We start from the raw sequence: 11,002 nt of genomic DNA on the forward strand, positions 1-11,002 counted from the left end.
GCATCTTTTCTCCGCGCTGGACACCGGCTAAGCCCCGCTACGGCGTGGGCATTCGCAGACCCGCCACGAGGCTGTGGAGAGATGCCCTCACCAAACCCTGGCTCCTACCAGACCCGCCAAACGAAAAGAAAGCGAAAAGCCAACCTTTCGCCTCCATTCTGCACACAGTTGGAGAGCGGTTGGTGGCGAGCGACCCGAAGATTTGCTTCCATCGCAGCATCCTAGACAGGCGGAGACAGTCCCGAGGCCAGGCTAAGCATTCTTGAGAGCAATCCATGACCGACACTTCCGCCTTCAAAGGGGGCTTGCGGCCAGGTTTAAGTGCGTGTGATGGGTGCCAGGGAAGCAGATCGACCCCCAGACGGCCCGGGCAGGCAGCGACAGGTCACTGTCCGGCTGCCTTTCAGGGTATCTAGACCTGTCCTTGGCCAGAGAATCTGGGGCCAAAAGGCTCTCGGACTCTGGAAGGGATTGTTGGGACCGAGGGACCGCGGGACCACGAGAATCAGCACGCCTGGGCCCCCACCCTCCCTGCTGCGGCGGGGTAGGAAGGGCCAGGATCCGAGCTTAGCACCTCCCCCAGAAATGCAGCACTCCAGCCCCCACCGCGCCCTCCGCACCCCTTCTTCGCGCGCTCCCTCCCGCTGCCTTCCCGCGGACGCCCTTCTGCCCTCATCTCCAGTCTCCTGAGTTCCTTAGTGCCCCCTTTCCCTTCCCCTTGCCCCCTCCTCACACCCCCTGCCTCCGGCGTTTCCCCTCCCTGTCACCCCACCCCCGCCTGATTCCTAGGGGCGGGAGCGCATTGGGCTGCGCAAGGGTGGGGGCGCCGCTCCAGCTTCGCGTAGCTGCTCTGACGCCGCCGCGGCCGCCGCCGAAGCCCAGCCCGCGCCCCGCGGCAGCTCCGCAGTGCACTCGCCGCCGCCGCTCCGCCAGCCCCGCTGCGCCCGCCAGCCCACCGGGTCGGCCCTGAGCGAGCCTCAACCGCCAGCCGGGAGGGTCATGAGCCAGAGCGCCTTGGGGTGCCGCGGGGAAAGCCAGAGAAGATAGCGGCCTCGAGCTCCCCTGGACCTCGCCGCCTCGCCGCGCGGTCCCCGCGTCTCCAGCCCCTTCTGTCCTTTCCTTGCGCCCCGCCGCCGCCATGGCCACCCTGCTCCGCAGCAAGCTGTCCAACGTGGCCACGTCCGTGTCCAACAAGTCTCAGGCCAAGGTGAGCGGCATGTTCGCCAGGATGGGTTTTCAGGCGGCCACCGACGAAGAGGCGGTGGGATTCGCGCACTGCGATGACCTAGACTTTGAGCACCGCCAGGGTCTGCAGATGGACATCCTGAAAACCGAGGGCGAGCCCTGCGGGGACGAGGGCGCCGAACCGCCCGTCGAGGGAGACATCCATTACCAACGGGGCGACGGCGCGCCCCTGCCGCCCTCGGGCTCCAAGGACCAGGCCGTGGGGGCTGGTGGCGAGTTCGGGGGCCACGACAAGCCCAAGATCACGGCGTGGGAAGCGGGCTGGAATGTGACCAACGCTATCCAGGTGAGCGCGGGATTCCCAGCTCTGCCTCCCCCCTCCCCCACTCAAGCACTGAGTACCAGGCTTTATCCCCCGCTGAGTCCCCTGGCGACCCGGGCCGCCAGGAGCCCCCTAGTACCAGGGAGCTCCCCTCCCTCAGCCCCCAGGAGGAATCTACGCCCCCAGGCACGCAGCGTCTCGCTCCCTGAACCGCACCACGTCCCGAGGCTCCCGCCGCAGCACAGCTAGACTGAGGTTAGGTCAGAGACACCTGCCCTCAAACCCCGCAAAAGGGAGGGAAACAGAAGGAGGGTGCGCAGGGAGGGGTGAGGGAGAAAGAAAATCAGGATTGCATCGCGTGGGACTCCGGAATGGATTCACAGCTTCATTTTGGGGAGGAAAGGAGAGGGAAAATTTGCTGAGCTGGGAGTCTCCTCCCTCGACACACACGCATATACTAGTACACGCGCACGTATATCGGCAGGCACACATGCCCACAGCCATCTTCCCCCGGGAACAAACGCCGCGCACCGGTGCACACAACATGCATCTATGTATAGACCACAAGATTATCCTCATAGGCGCCTTCCTCATCCCTACACCTCTAATACAGAGAAACACATATCCGTACATACAGAAACCCACATAAACCCATAAGCACACACATAAACCCATTTGAACATATCACACACACACATATGCCCAGACTCAGGCCGACAGTAACCAGCCCGCTCTCAGTTGGACACACAGGTGTACACACATACCCACACACGCTCATACGGTCCGTGGAACCTCAGCTTGACCTGTGCACAGATTCTCCCCTCTCGCTGGAAATCCCGGCTGCAACGCAAAGAGGAGACCAGTTCCTCCGAGCGTGACCCAAGCGAAGCAGCTTCTAAATGCTCTGAACAGCCCGCACCTTTTCACCCCTACTTTCAACACCCCTCCCCGCCACTCCCCACCAGGCGGCGCCAGTCTCCTCCGCCGGGAGCGGGTTTGAAGTCAGCACCTTCACGCGGGGAGCTGACGGGGTCGGTCAGGCTGCGGTTCTTGGGGCCAAAGAGGCCTAAGCCCTGGGCGCACTCGGGCCCTGTGGCTTGCCTTCCCCCACGGCGTCCCCAAAGGGCACGGTCGTTGGGGCGCAGAACGTGGGTTTCCCGGGAACGGAGGCCGCGGCGAGGTTGCCTGAAGACCTGGGCTCTCCGGGGCTTCGTGGGGCCCTGCGCACTAAGTGGCCGGTCCCGAAGTGCCTCCCTCTCCAGGGCCCGGCGAGACGGCCAGGCGGAACCGGGCACTGGGGGTTGTGTGGGCTGCTCCCGCATCCATGGCCGTCTGCGCCTTCGCTGGGGCATCTTTGAAGGCCGCGTTCCAAGGGCCCAGAAGAAGGCCAGGGCGGGAGGTTGGAGGCCCGCGGACCTAGGGAACCCTGGGTTTCGTTAGCTTTCTTCCGCATAGGGATTCTAAACCCTCCTTCCACAGCTCTACGAACCCGACCCACTGCTTCTAGGTATACATTCCCACGTGATCTAGCCTTTCACACACCACGCATCCTTCTTGCCCCTACTCTTCCCAGTAATTCCCTTCTTAGGGCTGGGCCACAATTCTCCCTACCTCCAACCCTGCTTTCTGCCTCCCCTGCCGCGCGCCCCTCCCCCCCCCCCCCCCCCGCCTCGCTTCCTATAGTCCCTTGCACAAATCCTCACGTGCCCTCAGTTTCCGCCTCCCTGTGGCTTGCCCCACACTCTGCTCCCCTCCTCCCTCCCACTGCCGCCTTTAACGTTTCCTTCTCCAGCTCAGCCTCCAGGCACCCACATTTCCCTTATTAGATTTCCTCCACAATCACCCCCTGCAGCCCCTCCTTAAATCCTGCGCCCCCTCTTACTTGGGGCTCAGACCCAGCTCTCTACCTTTCTCAGAGCCCTTCCTAGCTACGGCCCTTCCAGCACCTTCTCACCTCCCAAGTCCCCACTTCTGATTCTGTCCCCAGGAAGCATCCTCAGGTATCTCCACATTCCCCTTCTTTCCTTGTGGTTTGACCTCACACTCAGCCCACTCCACTCCTCTCAGCCATTAGCACACCTTTCCTTCTCTATACACACCTCCATCTCCATCTCTGACTCAAGACCCAGGCTCCCCATTAAGTCGCTTTGCACCCCTATTTTAGCCTACCCTTAATTTCTGCTCCCAGACACTTAGGTCTTGGACTCACTCTCTTTAGCGCCCCCTACGGGCTGTAGTTTTAAGCCATGGCTCAGGCCCTCTCTTCCAAGGCCGCACCAGCTCAGCCCCATGTTTGGATGCCTTTTCGCTCCGCAGGGTATGTTCGTGCTGGGTCTGCCCTACGCCATCCTGCACGGCGGCTACCTGGGGTTGTTCCTCATCATCTTCGCTGCCGTGGTGTGCTGCTACACCGGCAAGATCCTCATCGCCTGCCTGTACGAGGAGAACGAGGACGGCGAGGTGGTGCGCGTGCGGGACTCGTACGTGGCCATCGCCAACGCGTGCTGCGCTCCACGCTTCCCCACGTTGGGCGGGCGCGTGGTGAACGTGGCGCAGATCATCGAGCTCGTGATGACTTGTATCCTGTACGTGGTGGTGAGCGGCAACCTCATGTACAACAGCTTCCCGGGGCTGCCCGTGTCTCAGAAGTCCTGGTCCATCATCGCCACGGCGCTGCTGCTGCCCTGCGCCTTCCTTAAGAACCTTAAGGCCGTTTCCAAATTCAGCCTGCTGTGCACGTTGGCCCACTTCGTCATCAACATCCTGGTCATCGCCTACTGCCTGTCGCGGGCGCGCGACTGGGCCTGGGAGAAGGTCAAGTTCTACATCGACGTCAAGAAGTTTCCCATCTCCATCGGCATCATCGTGTTCAGCTACACGTCGCAGATCTTCCTGCCTTCGCTGGAGGGCAACATGCAGCAGCCCAGCGAGTTCCACTGCATGATGAACTGGACACACATCGCCGCCTGCGTGCTCAAAGGCCTCTTCGCGCTCGTCGCCTACCTCACCTGGGCCGACGAGACCAAGGAGGTCATCACGGATAACCTGCCCGGTTCCATCCGCGCTGTGGTCAACATCTTCCTGGTGGCCAAGGCGCTGCTGTCCTACCCGCTGCCCTTCTTCGCTGCTGTCGAGGTGCTGGAGAAGTCGCTCTTCCAGGAAGGCAGCCGCGCCTTCTTCCCCGCCTGCTACGGCGGCGACGGCCGCCTCAAATCGTGGGGGCTGACGCTGCGCTGCGCGCTGGTGGTCTTCACGCTGCTCATGGCCATCTACGTGCCGCACTTCGCGCTGCTCATGGGCCTCACGGGCAGCCTCACCGGCGCCGGCCTCTGCTTCCTGCTGCCCAGCCTTTTCCACCTGCGCCTGCTCTGGCGCAAGCTGTTGTGGCACCAAGTCTTCTTCGACGTCGCCATCTTCGTCATCGGCGGCATCTGCAGCGTGTCCGGCTTCGTGCACTCGCTCGAGGGCCTCATCGAGGCCTACGGAACCAACGCGGAGGACTAGGCGGCCAGGGCAAGCTCCCGCGCTCCTCCCCCTCCCTGCCACCCGCCCCCACAGCCCCGGGCGCCCTGCCGCCGCGCTTGGGAAGCCAAGCTTTAAACATCTCCGGTTCCTAGTCTCTGATTATTGGGGGTGGGGGTGGGGTGTGGGAGGGGATAGGGATCCACAATCCATCGCGTCTGCGTTTCTGTTGTCCTTTCTTTTCCACAACACCCTGGTGTCGCGGGGAGGCGGGGGCTCCTTTGTGGGCCGGGTTATCTGTCCTTCCGCGAGGGGCCCCACACATAGGCCCCTGTCACCCAGGGGGTGGGAAGGGAGGGGAGGGGAGCAGCTCGCAGGCGCAGAAACTTGACCTTAGCGGGACATTTCACATCCATCCCGTGCTCGGAATCTGCAGCGTCCAGCCATTTCCAGCAAGAGCGCTTCCCATTCCGGAGACATTTCAACCCTGCGGCGGGAAAGGCTGGCCGGGAAACCCGTTCCGGGTGGGCCCTTTCCATCGGAGGAGCGGGAGGCGAGAAGCGGTGGCGGGGTTGGCTTGCCTGCGGGTTTCCAGGAATCCAAACTCATCTTGTGGAACTGTTCTCCTGTGCGTGTGGTGTGCTCGTGGTGAATAAGATGAAATGTATATCAGAAAAAAATCTATCTCTAATTTAGAGTGCGGCGCATAATTATATCCGCAAATAAAGAAGAAACAATGGTGCCCGCGGTTCTGCGTTTTACACCCGCGGGGATCCCAGCGCTGGGTGGGCGGCGGGGAGCCGGCTCTGGACGGCCTGGTGAAGCAGGTGGGAGTGATGAAGCAGCTGCAGTGAAAGGGTCGCGAGAGAGCTCCAAGGAGAGGGAAGGATGGTGGGTCCGCACCAACGGAGGCTCTGCAGGTGCTGGGGGCGGGGCGGGGGGCACGCAGTGGGAAGGAGCGTGTTTCCCAGCCGTCTCCAGTCTCCGCCCCTCAACCGCCAGGACAAGGTTTGTTTCCATCTCTCCCAGGGCGGGGTCCATCTGAGAATTTGGTGGATGTTCTCTAGCTCTAATTAAAAACAAAGTTTTATTGGTGTACAAAGCCCTCCACGTTTGTTTAATGAATGCTGATAGACAATCTATCTTAACTGGGACTGTGCCAGGTTCCAGGAGGAGCAAACCCAGCCCTGACCTCTTGGAGTTTACAGTTTAGCAGAGAGGCGGTCGATCAACAAGGACACAGAAACTCCCAGCATGACTGCCTGGGCTGGAAGGCATCTCACCCTAGAGAAGAGCACCCCCCCCACCACCACCACCAAGTCCAAGCTTAGGATTACACAGCCACAGTGAAGAAATCTGGCTCTTTAGAATCAGCAGCCCTGAGCCATTTGGGCCCCAGTCTCCCCTTTTCTTGCACAGCCCGTTGAGCATGCGTTTGCTTGAATTACCCAGTCCCTTTTTGTGCAGATCCTATTCCAGGGGCAGCACTGGCACTGCCTCCAGGAGAGCCAATTCCGGGATGGTTGGGAAGGGTCACGGTTAGACTTTCCAGATGGGATCTGGGAGCGCGGGAAGGCGGGCAGTTCCCGGGGTCCTCTCTCGCCACCAGAGAAGCCTAGCGGGAGGTTCTTGGTCTCCAGCAGCACCGCGGCGGGGGGCCCGTTTGGACCGATTTCTCCAGGTGCAGTCAGTACGGGAAGCGGGAGAATGCCTAAGCACCCGTCCATTCCTCCCTGCGGGCTGCGGCGGATGGATGTGTGTAGGTGTGTGAGAGAGAGCACGCCCATCCAAAGATACGCGCGAGGGGTGAGGGGAAGGCTGTACGTACTCGTATCTTGTGAGAACTTTGATGAGCGTCTGTGCGTGATATGTGTGTGCAGAGCACCCGTGTGCGTGTGCCTGTGATAGTGGTTCTGCAGCCAGCGAATGGGAGTGGGGCGGAAGGGAGATAAGATCCGGATCCCTCGGCCACTCTCTGCTTCTGACGATTTAACGGGCCATTTGAGATGACTGCTGTCATCCCCCTAACGCCCTATTGTCACTATTGCCGCACGTTCAGGATTCGGAGCTGGCCAGAGGATCCTCAGTTTCCAGGCCCCCTCCGCCCTTCGCTGTCTCCCAGTCTTGGAGAGTCAGCGGACTGTCCCCCCCCACCCCCCACCCCCGGCTCCCCGCCGCCCCACCTCCCACTGCTCCTCTGCGGGCCGTGGACCCTGGGGTGCGTTCTGCGGTGTGTAGCCTTCAGAGAAAGCACGGACTTCTGCAGTGGAAATGAAGGTGGGAACGCCAAGCTGCACCAGCTCGGTCCTTCCTGTCTTTAAAAGGACAAATGAGACGCCAGGAGACTCTGCACAGCGGCTGTCACATCCGCAGACTCGCCCAGCTCCACTCCACCTTATCCTGGCTCCCGGCTTTGTGCTCAGCTAGCAGGAGCCTGCATCCCCCCCCCCCCCCCCCCGCGCGGTCCCAAGGGTAGGGGCAGGAGAGCCAGCCTCCCAGGGTCCTAAGGGAAGGCCCGCACCCTCGTCCGTAGGAGACCCATCCCCAGACTTGCTCTCAGGAAACACCCAAGTGCGTGGGTGGGAGTTGAAAGAAATAACTCCTATGTTCTTGGTCGGCAGAGAGCTCAAGGATAGGCCAGGCAAGATTCATCAGCATCATTTCCTTCCCAAATACTTAGGATCAGCAACTGTGCCTTTCAGATAGACCAGTGCCCCTAGCAGCACTATATTAAGCCATACGGAGGCCAAAGGAAATATCAGCAACACCAATCTTGTATTTATTTCAAATTTCATGATTTTGTCTGTCGTGTTATTTTGAAAATCATAGTTCACTTTGGCTCTTAGTCTTTTGTAAGACACATTGCACAAAATGTTATCTTGCTTATTGATTTTTTTTTTTTGCACCCCCTTGAATTTTGCTCTCTAAGCAAACGCCTCTCTTGCCTCATCCTAAGCCCAGCCCTAGGTGTGAGGTAAGGTTTGGGAGGTGAACTCTACTCCCTACAGGTTTGGATTGAGTATTTTCCAGGGTCTGGCTCCAATAAATTCCACAGTGAGGCGATGGACACCTCCTCTGCAAGTTGTGGGGTCCAGAAGGGCCAGGTGAGGAGGGGCCTCTGGCCAGGGACACCCAGCAGGATGGCCTGGCAGTGCTGAGAGCCCAGCCAAATGGGGTGAGGAAGGGGTGGGCCTGGAAGGAGTTCTACACTTCCAGCAGCTCCCAACAACCCTCCAGGGCTGGGATGGGAACAGGGTGAAGAGACGGAGGATTCTGCAGAGGGAATGATAAATGGGGGAAGGGAGAGAACAATTAAAGAAACTATTAGTATTACCTAGTACTTAGTACAAGTTCTGGCAGGCACACAGGGTTTATTTATTAAATATTTATTGAGCACACTATAGGCCACATACTCTGGGCTAAGAACTACTCTAGGCCCCAGAGTGCAGCAGTAAAGAAGACAGACAAGGTGTCTGTTGATCTTGACTGAGCTGTTTTCCCAAGACCAGATAAATCTAAGGGCTGGAGGTCAAGTGTAAGGGGACGGAGCCTCAAGATCTCAGAGCTGCCTGAGTCCTTGTGAAATTCTTGAAGGGGCTGCTGCCCTCCCAGACTTTTACCTATTTCTCTGTCGTAGGCTTTTGTCATTTTAGCGGATGTCTCAGCTGGAGCAAAGACCTTGTGCTGAGGGCTGTGTGGAGGACACTTGGAGTTACAAGGCCTTGATCTATTTTATTCTAGTCATTTCCACAGGCAAATAATCACAGCCACAGATTCTGTCTAGTGCTACATTGTGCAACAGAGTAGCCGCTAGATACATATGGTTATTTAAATGTAAATGTAAATAAAATAAAGTGAAAAATTCAGTCCCTCACTTGCATTACTCACATTTCAAGTGCACAATAGCCACATGTTGTTAGTGGCTACTGCATTAGACAACGCAGGTTGTAGAATATTTCCATCAAGGCAGAAAGTACCAGGTGGACAGCTTTGATCTAGTGTATCAGTCAGTTTTCTGCAGCAATAATGCAGCATAGAAACCTCAGAATTTCAGAATAAACTTTTCTTGTTCCAGGGTCTGTGGGATGGCTCAGCTTTAGGTTGCATGTCCGCTGGACTTGGCTCCAGGATGCAGTTTGGGTTCAGGTCCTATCCATGTGTCTCTCATCCTGTTTAGACTTCAGACATGCTCTTCCCATGACTAACAGCAGGAGTGCAAGAGGGCAGTCTAAACTACACAAACACATTTAAGGACTTTGCTTGAATTACATTAGGTTAACAGTCCATTGGCTAAAAGCAAGTCACATGGTCAAGACTAATATCAATGTCTACAATGAGAGGCCCTACAAAGTCACATGGCTGATGGTATGGATGTATAATCCTATTATTCGGGAGGGAAGAACTGGAAATAATAATCCAGTCTACCTCACTCATACATAGCACTTAATTTTTTCTGAAAATGTTATACATTTACATGGTTAAAAATCAAATGTATCAAAAAGCATGGAGTGAAAAAGTCTCTCACCTCTGACTCACCCACCTCATCCCCTCTTTACAGGTAAATCCTTTTATTAGTTTCTTGTCTACCTGCATGAAAATACAAGCAAAAACGTATGTATTTGTGTTCCCCTTTGTTCTTTTTTTTTTAAATATATTTTATTGATATTTTACAGAGAGGAAGGGAGAGGGATAGAGAGTTAGAAACATCGACGAGAGAGAAACATCGACCAGCTGCCTCCTGCACACCTCCTACTGGAGATGTGCCCGCAACCAAGGTATATGCCCTTGACCGGAATCGAACACGGGACCCTTCAGTCCACAGGCCGACGCTCTATCCACTGAGCCAAACCGGTTTTGGCTCCCCTTTGTTCTTAAAGGGAATTTATTATACACTATACTGCCTTCACTTATTTTTTTTAAAATATATCTTGGCCTTAGCTGATTTGGCTCAGTGGATAGAGTGTCGGCCTGCAGATTGAGGAGTCCCGGGTTCAATTCCAGTCAAGGGCACATGCCCAGGTTGTGAGCTCGATCCCCAGTGTGGAATCAATAAAAAATGTATTAAAATATATAAATATCTTGGTGATTTTCCCATATTAGTATACATATAGTTCTCCTTTTTTACAGTTTTATTTATTTAAAATATATTTTTATTGATTTGTGGAGAGGAAAGAAGAGGGAGAGAGAGACAGAAGCATCAATGATGAGAGAGAATAATTGATCAGCTGCCTCTTGCACGCCCCACCCCGGGGGATCGAGCCCGCAACCCGGGCATATGGCCTGACTAGAAATCAAATGGTGACCTTCTGGTTCATAGGTTGATGCTCAACCACTAAGCAACACCAACTGGGCCATACATAGATATAGTTTTTAAACTTACATTCATTTATGTTTACTGGCCTCTGTGTTCTGCTTGTCCCTGCTCTCTTAGCTTAATGATGGGTACCTTCAGATGTCTGGAACAATGGGTTGTGTTGGAAGGCAACACTTTTAATCTGATTTTGTCAAATCTGGCCTAGAAGTGTTCATGGAGGTTCTTGAGAAAGTTTTGGGGTCTTATCACCTGCTAAGGATGTTTATTCCCTTTTAAAAAGAATTAACTTGCTTTTATCTCTCGAGGTTTTTTTTAGGTGTATGTGTTTGTTTTTTTATCTCTCAAAGTTAAGTGTCCCAGAGCTGGGAGGGTAGAGTGAAGGTGCTGCTCTAATTTTTGTTATCCCCCTAGCTGGGAGAAAGGGGAAAGGAGGTAGGGGAGGGTGTGCCCAATCTCTAGGGCTAAAACTTGGGGGCTGGTGTTTCCACATCACCTCCACTCCCATCTCCATTGGCCAGAACTCATTATCACATCAAGCAAAATGACAGCGGAGGGAAGTTATGCCAATAAATGGAAGAAAGAGAATATATATGTTGAGAAACAACTAACAGTACTTTTCTTAGTGTTTGAGGTCTCCAGTTAGAGAGCACAGTCTTTGGGAGCACAGTCTTTAAAATAACGCTATTTTAAAGAGCACAGTCTTTGGGAGCACAGTCTTT

The 11,002-nt window shown here is 55.8% G+C and overlaps 1 protein-coding gene across 1 annotated transcript; it reads left to right on the forward strand.

The window, feature by feature from the left end:
• Nucleotides 1-576: 576 nt before the first annotated feature.
• On the forward strand, nucleotides 577-5,881 carry SLC32A1 (solute carrier family 32 member 1). The gene is made up of 2 exons (XM_080684795.1): nucleotides 577-1,531; nucleotides 3,824-5,881. Exons 1-2 carry the CDS (start codon nucleotides 1,139-1,141, stop codon nucleotides 5,009-5,011), a joined length of 1,581 nt encoding a protein of 526 aa, XP_080540921.1. The 5' UTR covers nucleotides 577-1,138; the 3' UTR covers nucleotides 5,012-5,881.
• Nucleotides 5,882-11,002: the final 5,121 nt, after the last annotated feature.

This window comes from Plecotus auritus (genome assembly GCF_963455305.1).
Source record: "Plecotus auritus genome assembly, chromosome: 8".
In the NCBI taxonomy this organism is placed as follows: domain Eukaryota; kingdom Metazoa; phylum Chordata; class Mammalia; order Chiroptera; family Vespertilionidae; genus Plecotus; species Plecotus auritus.